Source organism: Haliotis rufescens, unplaced genomic scaffold (assembly GCF_023055435.1).
Source record: "Haliotis rufescens isolate VD_foot unplaced genomic scaffold, xgHalRufe1.0.p SCAF_18, whole genome shotgun sequence".
Taxonomy (NCBI): domain Eukaryota; kingdom Metazoa; phylum Mollusca; class Gastropoda; order Lepetellida; family Haliotidae; genus Haliotis; species Haliotis rufescens.
In genome coordinates, this window is record NW_025963868.1 from 13,273,677 (window position 1) to 13,288,837 (window position 15,161).

General features: G+C 41.4%; 3 protein-coding genes across 8 annotated transcripts in view; 1 reads left to right on the top strand and 2 right to left on the bottom strand.

The window, feature by feature from the left end:
- Positions 1–15,161, bottom strand: part of LOC124121871 — a 247,368-nt gene that overhangs the window by 223,778 nt on the left and 8,429 nt on the right. For 2 of the 6 annotated variants that reach the window (XM_048398255.1, XM_048398252.1), the window contains 2 exons: positions 11,762–11,875; positions 9,267–10,448 (listed from right to left, as the gene is read on the bottom strand). The exons of 2 other annotated variants lie outside the window; for them this stretch is intronic. In XM_048398255.1, the coding sequence (XP_048254212.1) occupies positions 10,249–10,448; positions 11,762–11,875 (314 nt within the window). In that variant the 3' untranslated portion in view covers positions 9,267–10,248. Of the gene's footprint in view, positions 1–9,266; positions 10,449–11,761; positions 11,879–15,161 lie in introns of those variants that run through there. 2 more of the 6 variants (XM_048398254.1, XM_048398251.1) reach the window with 1 other exon arrangement.
- LOC124125591 overlaps positions 1–15,161 on the top strand; it is a 66,317-nt gene that overhangs the window by 26,246 nt on the left and 24,910 nt on the right. The gene's annotated exons all lie outside the window — the stretch shown is intronic.
- On the bottom strand, positions 76–5,277 carry LOC124114769. The gene is made up of 4 exons (XM_048398249.1): positions 4,786–5,277; positions 2,008–2,130; positions 638–772; positions 76–352 (listed from the first exon to the last, which is right to left on the bottom strand). The coding sequence occupies exons 1-4, from the start codon at positions 5,054–5,056 to the stop codon at positions 93–95; spliced, it is 789 nt and encodes a 262-aa protein (XP_048254206.1). The 5' UTR covers positions 5,057–5,277; the 3' UTR covers positions 76–92.

The following is a 15,161-nucleotide window of genomic DNA, read 5'->3' on the forward strand; positions in this document are numbered from 1 at the left end:
GTGTCCTCTACGCGGACATAAATAAGAGATGGAATGCCAGCAGTCGGTGATGTTACCGTATGCTTCATTTATTTGGTTCTCGACATGTGAATCTAGTTGTCAGCATCACGTGCAGTGTTGTAGTAAGTTGTATCTCCTGTATTTGCATGTTCGTCACGATGCTGATGTTGGCCAGCTGTGTTGTAGTAGGCTGCGTTACCTGCTTTGTCCTCTTTGTTCACGGAATCTGGGGAACCACTCCCAATACCTTCCACAGTGTTGACGTACTGCCTCTCCACTTTACCATACTGGTGGCCCATGTCCTCGTAGTGGGACGGAGAAGTGTAGATATTCGGTGCGCTCGCATCGTCTTCTGGAAGTTACATTAGAGGAAACAGTGATGGTAGTATGACACTCTTTTAACATTCATTATTTCAAAAGGAAAATAATCTGGAACAGATTGTACTTAAGATCAAGGTCTTAGAGTTCGTAAACAATACATTTCGGTTGTCTTGTTGATAATACTATAATGATAGTATACTGACATGGTTTTAAGGGTTTCAGGGCAGCACAGTTACAAATACATGTCCTTGCAAGTGTGCACTTGCTTTAACGTGATATTGCCAGTGGTATATGACACAGTCTAAATATTTCCTACCTGTACTGGTGTTCCTCCTTCTCATCCACACGATGACAACGATGATGGTGATGACGCAGCCAACGACAACGCCACCCACCGCTGCTCCAACCGCAATATAGACGACGTTTGGTCCATCTTTGCAAAGTGGAAATACTAAAACAAAATTAAAACCTAATTACACTATTACTATGTACATGCTTCTTTGTGTGTGGCGTTTGCTGTCCACCACCATCACCTATTGTTGGCTTCTCATAAGCCCCGGGGTGCGCAGGATCGGAGACGCTGTAGATAGGTTTGTATAATGTACATATTTTACATGTTTCTATTACAGAAACACAGATATGTGTAAACAAACGTTATACGATAAATGATAACAAACAACACCATTTGAATATTTTGTTTTCAATTGAAGGTGAATTTGATGTTTTGGCGTGTAAGTTTTATGTTCAGAAATGTTACCGACTTAAAGTTGTTCATATCTACACGTCTATCACGTGTGGGCCATATGCGAATGAGAACAATTATTTAAAGGTTCACAGTTCTTAAGAAAATATCATTCATAAAGTATCCTACAAGTTTAACATTAGTACGTCTGTATGGCATTCATCATCGACTGATTTGTTCTGAAAATGGCTTGTCTGAAGGACAATCTGTCGGAAATCATGCTGTTGCTTTATTTTGACCATTTTTATGCTTGTTTTGTACATACAAAACAATTTCCATGCACACAAGAGGTGACTAACTCATAAGTACAGACAATTTGTATGGTGTTCGGTTTTTACTGCACGATGGATCCTATATTAACCAAGTCACTTTAAGACGATTCAATTGTGAGAACAGCTGACACCATAGTATTATTTTGTCATCATCAAGAACATCATCGACATAGATTTGATCAAAACAGATGCCGTGATGATTTTCAACATCGGTAAAAAAGATGATATTTTTATTAAAAAAAAGTGAGACATATATAACCGTAACTAAATATATAAAAAATGTATATGTCACATTTATGGTATTTTAGCATGTACTACTCTGAGTGTGTCGTGAGTGTCTGTATACTGGCTAGGTATAATTTCAATGAATGTTGTTATTAATGTGTTATGTCCTTTTGCAAATGAGGTATGATATTACGATGACATCTCTTTGTAATGCAATTTCACTGCATCTATATTTCCTCAGGAGGTTCATGATAAGTGGCATAGAGATTAGTGAGGTCATATGATTGTGACAGCATGGTACCTGATGACGTCATACTGGTCTGCATAACATTGAAATGCAATTCTATTCCAGCGATATCTCCAAGAAGGTATCGCTTGAAACCAGTTTTGGATGATAAGTTATTTAGGTTCTATTACGGAATAGAACAGCGTGACAATATATCTCACCCCCTTCTCGAAGAGACGTGCTTGAGGAGATATCAAACTTTGCTGTAGTAGCTGAAGTACCTGTAGTTGTTGATGTTGCTGCTGTCGTAGCTGTTGATGACGCTGTCATAAGGTTTACTACGTCTGGAAAAGTATGTCGTTTTCATTAAATTGCCTGGCATTAATTCAGTAACTGAATGACTAGACTGTGGTATCAAAATATTCATATGTTATGTTTCAGCGTCATGGTATGAAGGTGTTTTGTGCGTTTTCTTAAATATATGTTTAATAATGGATTCAGCGTAAGATGCGGGATGAGTTTAGCACAGGCAAATGTGTTAAGCTCTTAATGTGCTTAGGGTTGTATTTAAATCCTCCACATGACAAAAGATTTTGCATTTGGAATCCACACACAAGAAAGGGACAAGGATCTCACCGCATAACAACATGAACATCCAAATGCTTTCCTTGAGTGGCCTAACTATGTTTCGAATTGTTCAATATTTTAACGCGATTATGATCTAAAGTATTTATGATTTCCACTTAAGCTTATAAACAAGTTCACGAGAAATGTGGGAAATATAATATTAAAAGGTGGCATTCGACAGCTTTACCCTTCCCACGAGACGAAGTATGTAAAACTGTTGGAACAGTACTATCGAGTCAGTTTGTCGCTTTTATTTATTTCGGATCTACACTATGTGGAGTAAACGTCACCTTCAAGAAGATTTGAGTTGAGATGAATCTTAATAAAGTGACAAAACTATTTCCTTAATCATAATAAGTCTCAATTAAAGCAGCGTCCATTGTAAGACTATATCATAAACATGTGTTTAAGAATCCCTATCAAAAAGTGATGACACCAGGTACGTGTAGTCTGTCCTATAGATCAAAACATGTGCAAGGGCTAGTCAATTGTTCAACGAGGCGGTGGGTTAGTCTAGTGGTTAAAGCGTTCGTTGGTCACGCAAAAGACCCGGGTTCGATTCCCCACATGGGTACAATGCGTGAAGCCCATTTGTGGTGTCCCCCAGCAGTGATATTGCTGGAATATTACTAAAAGCGGCATAAAACTATACTTACTCACTCACTGAATTGTTCAACTAAAACAAACAGGGGAACATATGATACTAGTCAAAACGGGGAGTTGCATCGGCCATCATTTTTTGTCACATATGTATCAAATCTGGAAATGTCCTCCACATGACTACCACAAAACTTAATGACTTTATTTTTTCACTGGATCATGAAATCATAAAAGAATGATGATACATGCGTGACAACATTTTCAAGTATAAAGCTAAAACGGTTTTAAGTGATGGATCATATAATCGTAGTTTAATAGTAGCATCAAATCAAAAAAACATTTTAATACAAGGTCATCTTCTATTGATTGTTTTCATTCGGCTTTAAATACAGCAAGATGCAAACAACATTGAGTAGATTTAGATTGGTACTTATTTGAACTGATTTGTGTTTACTTTGACACCTTGATCTTGACATTATCATATCATTAAACGTCTGAGGGTTATTTGCCTTCTACATCATCGCTTGTAAGTTTCTGGAAAATACTGGAGAAAAAGCAAATCATGAATTTAAAACTTCTGAACATGCTTCGGTTCCAGATAACTTCAGAGCATGAAAGTGCTGATATTTTAAACATGTTTAGAGCGTAAGGATCTTCAGATTGTAAACATGTAAACCACAAAAGAAACATAAGAGAGGGCGAAGAGTTGCCATCGCGTGATGTAAACACATATATTTACAGTCTGAGCCTCTTGCAACTGAAAGTAAGTTACTTTCGCTTATGCTCGTCATGATTCAGTTTTCCGTGTGCACTAATTATCCAATAAGTGATATGAAAATCCATTTTCTATGGAAAGTAGTACAAATGTAAGAATTGAGCTGTGGGTTGTAGTTTTATTGTAACTAAATTGAACTATATATGTTATCCAATGCTTTCACTGAACGTTATTAAAAAAACAATTATCACTTGAAATTTTGAAGAGGTAGTTAAACTGTGTTTGATGTCCTTCAAAACTGAGCCTACATCAGTAATACACCAAGGTATATTATACTGTCACCCAGTATTGCACAGTAGAGGTACTGTGGATGTACTTTAATTTTCTGCATTTTGAACAAATATTTCTTAAAGCAAACCTTGACATTTGCTCAGCTTATCGGTTAAACCTATATTGCCATGTTTACAATGACCGCCTCCGTGGTCTTGTGGTAGAGCGTCCGCCCGGAGAGCGGAAGGTCCAGGGTTCGATCCCGGGCCGCGTCATACAAAAAGACGTTAAAAGATTGTACTTGTTGTTACCCTGTCTGGCGCTCGGCATTAAGGGGCTAAAACAAGGACTGGTCGGCTCGGAGTCAGTATACTGTGTCTGAGTGGGGTATTCATGTTAAACTGCGGCATGGTATCTCAGTGAGCTAGCACTATAAATCGGCATCAGTCCGGACTAGTACAAGCAGCCACACACACACATACACGTGCATGCACGTCGCTATATAAGTGCAATAATCTTGGACGCGACGTTAAACCCAATTTCACCTCACCTCACCTCACCATATTTACAAATACATAAGAATTGTAATTACGAATATAAAAAAGAATATATCAGCCAAAAAAAACGCGCAAAACAAAGAACTAACATTTCAAGAGGTAAAATAATTGGTTGTTTAGGTTACTTCCACTCACGATAGTGTTGTATGTTGAGATTCCACAGGTCTCGCAATCAAGGATCAGTTGCGTCTAAAGCCAAGCTGTTTTTTCTCAAACCATAACATACTCACCTATTGTCAATCTGTTGCTCTCCTGTCTACTCTGACTATCCGCACACCACCACACAGATCCATTATCTATGGAAGTGAGGATCCCGAGAGTCACATTGTACTGGTTGTAACTACAGGTTACATTGATACGTCCTGACAGATCTCTGTAGTTGTAATTGTTGGCAACAGTTACTGGACATTGTGTGTCTGACACATAACGTGTACGAAATACTATATCATTCATCCAGTACCAGTCTCTACTCCTGCCACCACTGCCACTACTGCTACACATCAAGGTGTACGGCTGGTCTGGCAATGCAGTTCCTGGAGAACTTGTTAGTTGTTGGGAGTTCGAACCTGCAGCAAATTCAAAACGTTATCGTGATTATTAAGTAAAACCGCGAGCTGTACATAGTATTGTTCCAGCTCCCTCCTTTCACTCCTATATCGCACACATACACAGGTAGAACACAATCATCGCTCCTCGATCACAGACCTCACACCCCAACCAATGAATCAGTTAGATATGTTGAGTGCTTCTCTTCACGTGTTTTCTATTGGCCACAGACCTTTTGTACATGTAGATACAATTCAAACTATATCACATATTATGTTACGTATGTTACAATGTCCATGTGACAGAAGTGCTCAACTCGTTTGAAACAAAAAGAAACAGTTTACACATATTCTCCATTTTGTGAAGTCTGAAGTAAACTAAACTAAAATGCAATATTAATTTTGGTCAGAGATACATGTTATCGAAACAACATGCTCCCCATTTGCTTTGCTTGACTGGCATATTATACTTCTGAGAATGATACATCAAGAATAATTCTCACAGTGTGTGTAGAGTTCCGTCCCTTAGCTGTGCAAGGATATCCCGATCTGTTGGAATCCCTGATTCTGAGCATTGCCTATGTTATATTCACTTTTCGGAATAGGCGGCATTGTACCATCAATGGGAGTGTGTGCTGTAATCCCTTTGGTTGAAAAACGTGATGAAATGGGATTCGAAGCCCCAATATCCGACGAACCCCGTTCAACAAGCAATCGTACATCTACGACTATCCATGTCCATGTGAAAGTTACGATTGCTGTAGTGCTACGACCGGTTTGTCGAACGGGACTTTTCACTGCGCATTAGCAGTTTGCTTGATATGTTATATAAAACATTTTGACACAACGTGCCATTCAGTAATGCGAAATGGACACCACATAAATTAAATATTTTGTTTCATAAGATCAATATGTGATCTGAACAATGTCGATTTACTTAGGTTTTTATCTTCATTCTTCTAACCAGATAAGTCTCTTTATTATGGAAGCATGGGACATCAATTTTTGTATCTTGGCGCCATCGCATTTCAGGTGACGTCATACCATGCCAGCGTGACGTCACGTCTGTGAGAGTTCACTTTTCCACAGAGTTCATGTGGCCAGTGCTTCAGAAAATGACTGACTGACTGTTGTAATTCACAATGCCGGTAAACATCGTTTTCTTTTAGATTAGCCGGCTGTATTGAGTATTCAATGCGCGGAAATTTTGGCATTTGTCTCCTGATTTGAATATGCCACTAACAAACGTTTGCTGGTTTTTTTTCACAAACTATATTTATGGAACATTAACCCATGTACCCTGATGCCTACTGCTTAGCGGCATTCAACTTAAAACGGAATTTAAAAACTGATACGTTTCTCAGTATTCGAGATGATTATTTGCAGTGAGGCTGATTCGGATCGCTGGCGCTAGTACTTGTCGGGCACATTCCAGACAAGGTGATGGTAGCCAAGATTCTTTAAGTTGCAGGTTCATGAACAGATCTTAGTTATTTTGTTGGTATTCTTTACGCCGCATGCACATTCAGCAATATTCCAGCTATACATTTTATAACGGTGGTCTGTAAATATTCAACTCTGAAATAGACAATCAAGTGATTGATAGCATGAGCATCGATTTACGCGATTGGGGTACGATGACATGCATCAACCAAATCGGCGAGTCTGACCACTACATCACATTGTCGCCTCTCACGACAAGCATATGATTGGAAGAAAGTGTTTAACAAATATGTAAATTCTTCCTTTTGTGGAGAAGCTGCTGCTTGAATCGGCGGTATGTTATTCTTACTTCACACAAAAAGAACGTTCCGCACAGGCATGGTGGGATGATTAATTTCTTTTTTCAGACATGCATCACCATGCTGCAAGATAAGCTTCAACTCACCCTTTGTGTATGTTGTGAACACGCACGCCATTAACACGAGTGTAAGTAGAACAGCCATGTCCATACAGCCAGGACAAACCAGTTATATTACTTACAATTCACAGCATGTATATTGCCAACATGGCTTTGTCTCGTCCCAGTAACAAGCTTAATCCTCCTCAGTGGTACTGATCGTCCCCCAAACACCTCAACTCGTCAATACTATTGAACTGATGTACTATCACACATACAGCTAAGGTATCTGTGTCCCAGTCATAGGTACCCGACTCTCTGGCTTGTGTAGATTATGTTCCCCACTGAGGCCTGCACGTGTCGTAATTTTGCTGTAACACTGGGAACTGTCCATACGATTAGCGACACCTCAGTACATGACTTATAAACTCACACACAAAGCCGTGTCGACAATGCAGCTACATTTGAATAATGAACCTGTGTTTGTTGCTAGACGAGGAAGTAGTATCTACAGTCCACCCCACCCTCGACAAACTAAATAAAATCTCTGCTCTATTTCCCAAGTTGCATTGACATTTCAAACAGGTTTGACTTATGCTCTTGTGGATGCACATTGAATATTGTGAGTGTGTATTGTTACTGAATGATAGCCAGAAAACATGGTGGTGTGTGTGGATCTGCCATCCTTCCAAACAAGAGGGAGCGAGTGACAGGCAGAACATAACAACTCCATCCGGAATCCGTTAGTAATGACGGGCACCGATATGAATGTTTGTATATGTGCAGGCTGTTTGTACTGAGTGCTTTTTGCATACTACCTGACAAGTGATTGTGTCACGTTTCATAGCTTGGTATGACTATCTTACAAAACTACTCAAACAAGATACTACACAGAAATCATTGAATGGTGACTGACATTTTGTTACAATTCATGATGTTTCAAGTTTCTAACCTCTACCCGGAATGGGTTTGATATGACACACAAACATATACCACATAAATTAGGGTAAGGCATGGCTATGTATGTTAATACAATTAAAGTCGCGCGGAATGATTATGAATATCTAAAATATAATAATAAGGAACATATGTCTTGCTGCTCAACGAAACCTATTCCGGTTTAGTGATTGGTCGAAGTAATGAATCCTATATATCCTTGTCGCCAGAAGTGGTAAAATCGATCAGGTGGTCAATCTCGGTATTGGTTTATTGCGCGCCATCGTACCCCGACGGCCATTGACGTTGCTCATAATATCAACCACTGGTTTGTCTGATCCAACCTTGATTACTTACTGGCCGCCCAGAATATAATACAGACATTGAGATGATGGGCGTGGCATTTCTTTGGTAGGTTTCTGTTACCATTAGCCAATTACGCATTAACCAACGGCTTTATTCATGACAAAATGTGTTGTTTCATATCATAAAAAATCCAATAGGAAACGCTTATTGACTCATTGATCTTTAAACCCATGCTCTTAATATACAATAGTAGCATCGAGTCACAATCACAATAGTCATTTCAACAACGAAAAAAGAACAAAATTGATGCCAGTATATATTACACTCAGTTGGTAGTACTTGATTGATAGACGTACACTGCATATTCTACCTCCTTGTAGTGCAGGTAACGGTGTATATTTATACTCTGTGCTTTATGCAAACTACCTGATAAGCGGTTGGGTCAGGTTTTATAGTCAGATAATGATATAATACAAAACTCTTTCCTCATCTGTCAAAGCACAGAGTGAATAATGTATGTTTGTGACCTACCGTACTCGACGTAATAAGCGCCCTGGTCTAATAAACGCCCACGGCGATATTTGCTAATTTATTGGCTAGTGAACAATCCCAATTAGCACCCCTTCCGATTGATCAATGTACACAAGACTTATTTATTCGTGAATAATATATACACACTCATGTGTTATATGCACCCTAAATTTTTGGCAATTAAATTCAGGAAAATATGTCTGTTGTGTATAATACGCACAGACTTTTCTTTTGTAAAATTTCAGCCTGTCAGCATTAACCACGAAATTTACGATCTTTCAACTCTTTTTCTCACCAAAGTTATATTCTAATAAGAGCACCCTATTTTTAATTTTGAGAGCGCCCTGGGCAGTGTAATACTCTCTGAAACATCAATGTTAACAATCACACGCCGTATATTGCATTAACCACATACACGATGAGTTCTTCGGCAAAAATATCTTAATTGAGAAAAGCTGTGATAACAAGCGTTCAAGGAGCAAACTAGGATTATAATCAATGGTTTAGCATGTTTATATATATTATGTGTTGGGGTTCACCAACACCACAGCCAATGGGTTCCATGTGTATAATCTGATCTGTTCAATAAGTTTTGAAGATCATTCACCAATTAATTCCCTTGGCATAAATGACGAATACAAGTGTCATACATAACATATCACACTTTGTGTCATCCAAGTGCTATTTAAAAACACAAGAAGTAGCAAAGTACAAGCAGTTTTATTTTTTACAAACCTCCATTATTATCATAAAATGTTACAAGTGTTAAATATCTTCTATGCTTGTCATAATATAAGCGTTCTTCCATTCCTCCCACATTTAGAGTTTCTTTCATGTTTATCAAATTTGATGTGACATTGACCGATTGTTGAACAACGGTGTCTGCATTACGTCAACAATGTTGCGTGAATTATATCAACATTTACATCTTCATTAGGTCTACAATGTCATCGTCATTACCTCAACAATGGTGCCTGTATTACAACAACAATGGCGTCTACATTACAACAACAATGGTGTCTACATTATAACAACAGTGGTGTCTTCATTACAACAACAATAGTGTCTACATTACAACAACACTGGTGTCTACATTAAAACAATGGTGTCTACATTACAACAGCAATGGTGTCTACATTACAACAACAATGGTGTCTACATTACAAGAACACTGGTGTCTACATTACAACAGCAATGTACGTCAACAATGGTGCCTCTAGTACATCAACAGTATGTCAACAATGTTGTCAATATAACATCAACAATGGTATCTATTTTACGTTATGAATGATGTCTACGTCATATCAGCAATGGTGCCTGAATTACGTCAACATTGGTGCCTGCATTACGTCAACATTTGTGCCTGCATTACGTCAACTATGATGTGTACAATACCTGTATCATGTACATGTATTATGTAGATATTCAAGAACATTTCATTTTAACCATCATTCACATGATTCTGATCGCAATACTTCACAGAATCCTTATATAAAGTGCAATAATGATGGGTGTCTCCTGTTTTCGTGGGACCTTCAAGGCAGGTGTGAATCACGTCCTATGTTGTAGTAGGCTGTGTCCCGCTTGTCTTCATCTGTGTTCACATACTCTGGAGTATCAGCCGCTGTACCCTCCACAGTGTTGACGTACTGCTTCTCTACGCTACCGTACTGGTGATCCATGTCTTCATAGTGGGAGGCAGAATCGTAGATGTTTGGTGTGTTGATGTTGTCTTCTGAAAATGTGAAATGTACAGTACTCCGAAATTCTCTTGACGGGTCAACAGTGAGTAAATGTAGCATTATCGGTGAACATGTTTTGTTGGGAAAATGTTGAAGGAAACGTGCCATCTCCATTGCACGCAACGCCAAACGTTCCTTTTTAAAGGAACGAAACGTTTTGAAATGAAAAGTGTTTCACTGAATTCTAGAAAAGATGAAAACTCCAGACAATGCTGGACTACTTCCACATCCCCTTGGAATTGCCCGGAGAGCCAGTGTCGGTGTTGTTGATTTCCCAAATGTTGTCGTCAAATGTGTTTTCCATTTATGTCAGTCATAAAACATGTTCCCAAAACCGACATGTTTAATGGTTCAACCCTATGTTGTCTTCATAGAAGTCGACGTGCTGAGACTTTTTGGTATATTATAAAGCAAGTGACATCGGATGACATTACCATTCAATCCTGTGCTTTTAGATAACATGGATATTTAGGGAAGTGGGCAAAGTTGTCTGAGGTGTTGCAATTCAATGAGCAGCGTTACGCCCCTAGACTGTGCAAAGATCCCATGTGCGTGGGGATGAATTCCTGGTTCCACTCAGTATGACTCTTGGTCTGTGATGTAATACACCCATGCGGGTAGGTTTTACCAAAGCTATCACGCCGCCCTTTATGGCGATAGGCCATGTTGTAAGAGAACTTCCGTAACTGTTTATAAACCCGCTCATGTGCACAATAATAACTATTTATGTACTCATACGACATGTATAATGTTTTCACGTGAACTGATATATCACAATCACATTTGTCTGTATACGATCACCAAAATGGCAATACCATGAGCCGTTCATAGAAATAAATATAGGTTTACTCTATCTCTTGAATATGTGTCAAGTTAGACATCTGGAAAAATTACACATGTATACAATTGCGTTCACATGCCCTTTACATACGTGTGTAAGTTTACATACTTATATGCAAAAATACCTCTAAGTGTAAATGTGCGCATATGAATGGGATATTAAATCTTTACCTTTACCCATTAAGGTGGCAAGCGCTTAGTATAATGTAAATTATTATAAACCCACAACACTGAACTTCCTATTCTTAGTATATCTTCAGTTGCATGCAGTTATTACATTCCCTCCTTATAGAGAAACCACGTTCTTTGGCAGGCACCAGTGTAACAATTGGCAACAGCCATTTCCATCTCAAAAGTAACATTAGCCATTTCTTGTAAGTGTTTACAGAAGAGAACCATGTCCAGGACCACATTTCACTGATATTAGCAATAAGTTGATTGATTACTTATGCATTGTTTATATTACCTCTACTTATGTTTCTCTTCTTCATCCATGCGATGACGACTGCGGCGGTGATGACGCAGCCTACTACAGCTCCACCTATCACTCCGATGACAATGTAGACGACATTCGGTGTATCTTTTAAAAATGGAAATATAATTACATTTAGTACTAACTACTAAATGACTTTATCGCGCGTATCCAAACCATGGGCTAATTACGTCTGTAACCCAATCACCCCTCGTAACTCAATCACCCCGGGTCACCACTCGGCACCGTGCCCGGGGAATAATCCCGCGCAAGCATCATCCCGCCCTTTGTTAGTCCGTCATTCGTGAACAGCCCTTCCCCAAGTACACACGTGTGTCACTGTATCTAATCGCTTTCGCTTTGTACGTTTCCTTTGTACCCAGTCGCGACCGTTTCGCCGATTACGCTTTGAATACCATCTATTCAAACACTCGCCGTATCGCATTTACACAATCGCGACCGTTTCGCCGATTACGCTTCGAATACCATCTATTTCAGCACTCGCCGTATCGCATTTATTCCGTTCTACTCCCGAACTTCACCCTCGGGACAATTTTACGCTTGTGGAATACCAACTCACCACCTCGACCTTTCGTGATGCCCCCCAAGAGAAGAGCAGCCGTCAACCACAGGCTTGTGAGGGGAGCCAAGCAGGCCAGGACAACCAGGAGACAAACCCCGGGAGTACACATTATGCAGGAGGCAACAGCTGATGGTGAGTCTGCCAATTACGGAAATATCGAAGCTGGCAACAGAATTAACATACAATCGGCGCAGCTTGTAAATGCCGCGCAGGCTGCCAACTCGGCTACCCAGGTAAACGAGCAACTGGAAAAAATACTCCAGTTGCTGGAACATTCAGCGCCCGGCCTGGTTAGCGCAAACCAACAGGTAAGGCTTGGTTTTAGTTCTCCCGCCATTTCGCCCAACATAGGGAGAATCCCCGATGCTCCCAACGAGGCCGACGGTGACGCGGCTTGGCCAGCCAATCACATCGCAGGATACGGGGATAAGCTGGACTTCAGCTTTCCACATTTTCATGTGTATATATGTTAGTAGGCACTCCGAGGTCCGCACAACCCAGGGGTTGCTGTCCTACATGGAAACCATAAGAACGGCGGCACTTCGATTCGTGGGGGGATGCCTGGTCAACCTACGACCAACAATTCCGACACAGAATGTCAAGGGACCCCTCACGACGCTGGGACAACATCGACGGGGAGTTCTGGCTGAAGTACATGGTAACACAGCCGGTACTACAACCAGAATCAGGCGGACGGGGCGCAATGACGCGCGTACAGGGGGACATCGCCAGTCAGGTATGCTGGGATTTCAATAAATTTGGCTGTAGCAGGGTCAACTGTAAGAACACTCACAAATGCGGTAAGTGTGGCAAACATTCCCATAGCTCTAGGACCTGCTTTCGAGGGAATGGGGTCCAACCGACCCCATACAAGCCCAATCAGCCTTTTCCTAACAGAAAACCAGCCGTCAAGGCAGGTAAATTCAATGGCCCCTTCCCCAGTGGATCTCAATGAAATGGCACCCTGGTTACGCCAATATGCTAGGGTCAATTACAGAGATGCAAATTATTTATGGGTAGGTTTTAGCTCTGGCTTTAAGCTCGAGTTCCAGGGAAGCCGCACGGGTCGCCTGGCACGAAACTTGCGATCAGCCACGCACCAAGACACGGCAGGCTACGTGAAACAAAAACTACAAAAGGAAGTCGACCTTGGCAGGATGGCGGGCCGCTTCAAGGACATCCCCCTAGACAACCTCCAAGTATCCCCAATAGGCCTGGTGCCCAAGAAGCAGCCAGGATATGGTCAGCACCCGGGTAAGCATGCGGAGGAATTCCGTCTAATTCACCATCTATCCTATCCCAGGGGTAAATCTATAAATGACTTCATAGACACAGAGGCCTGCTCCGTTGTGTACGCCAGATTTGATGAAGCTACCCATATGGTTCAACAACTGGGAAAGGGAGCACTACTAGCAAAATTCGACATTCAGTCGGCCTTTAGAATTATACCAGTCCACCCATCCGATTTCGAAGATTCGAAGGTGAGTTCTATTTCGATGAATGCTTACCATTTGGCTGCTCCATATCTTGCGCCATATTTGAAACGTTTAGTACCTTCTTGCAATGGTGCATGCAATCGCATCTTCCAACGTGTCCGATCATGCATTACCTGGATGACTTCCTAACGGGGGGCACAGCAGGCACCAGCCACTGCTCAGACAACCTCAACGGATGCGTGAATACACTAGAACAGCTTGGGGTTCCTATTGCGCACGACAAGACGGTGGGCCCCACAACCAAACTGACATTCCTAGGGCTGGAAATCGACACCATTGCAATGCAGACAAGATTCCCAGAGACCAAGATCAAGGAGGCAACAAGGGAAATCCAAGACATCCTGTCAACAGGTAACATCAAGGTCACAAAAAGGGCCCTTCAGTCCCTCATAGGCAAGCTTAACTTTATGTGCAGGGCTATACCAATGGCAAGGGCATTCAGCCGCAGGCTAATCGATCTGCTTAGCAAAGGTAAGCAATCATTTCACAACATTAGGATTACTAGCTGGGTCAAGGAAGACCTACAAATGTGGTTAACATTTCTTACGCGTTAAAACGGCATTTCAGTGTTTCAGGACCAACTATGGGTGGACAGCGATTTCCTACCAACCGAGGGTGCTATGGCTGGCACGAGGGGGGATGAGGTGAAAGGAGCTGGACACCATCCTGGATACACAGGTCAAGGCGACACGGCGCAGCCCCAGAGCCCTCATCATTCACCTGGGCTCCAACGACCTTTGCTCGGTCAAGGGCAGCCAACTCTACCTTGACATGATGGCATCAATCCTTCGGGTACAACTCCAGCTTCCTGACACCAAGATCATCGTATCCTCAATGCTGCCCAGGCGCTACTGGCACGATGCCAGGGACCCACTAAAGATCGAGGGGATGCGGAAGAATATCAACCGCCGACTGGCCAACCGAGTCAAAGAGCTCGGCGATACAATGGTGCCACATCCCCAGATCCTGGCATCAGACAAGACATGGTACGCCTGGGAGGGCGTCCACCTCAGTGACAAGGGTCTGTGTGTGTTTACGGACAATTTATTGCATGCCCTGGCGCTTGTTTTGCGCCAGTAAGGATATTATCTCCACAGGTTAGTGTTTCCTTTCAGTACATAGGCAAGCCGGGCAACAATGCTATCTCCGCGTATTTGCGTGGCCGTGGGTGTGGGGTAGCACTCTGGTGCTTTGTGGCGGGGTTCCTGTGGGCTACACTGCTAGTAACAAATTAACTTGCTTCCAAATTAATACTCGTGCTTAAGGCTACCTGCTTTTCAGCGGGAACCTTTCCGGGGTTACCTGCTTCTCAGTG

Excerpts from the sequence above, each read along its gene's own strand:
- LOC124114769 (XM_048398249.1), bottom strand. The coding sequence starts at position 5,056 with ATGTGTAGCAGTAGTGGCAGTGGTGGCAGGAGTAGAGACTGGTACTGG. Across the intron at positions 773-2,007 it reads CACGTCTCTTCGAGAAGGGG|TATTTCCACTTTGCAAAGAT; the intron begins GTGAGATATATT and ends ATTTTGTTTTAG. Across the intron at positions 353-637 it reads AAGGAGGAACACCAGTACAG|AAGACGATGCGAGCGCACCG; the intron begins GTAGGAAATATT and ends TGTAACTTCCAG.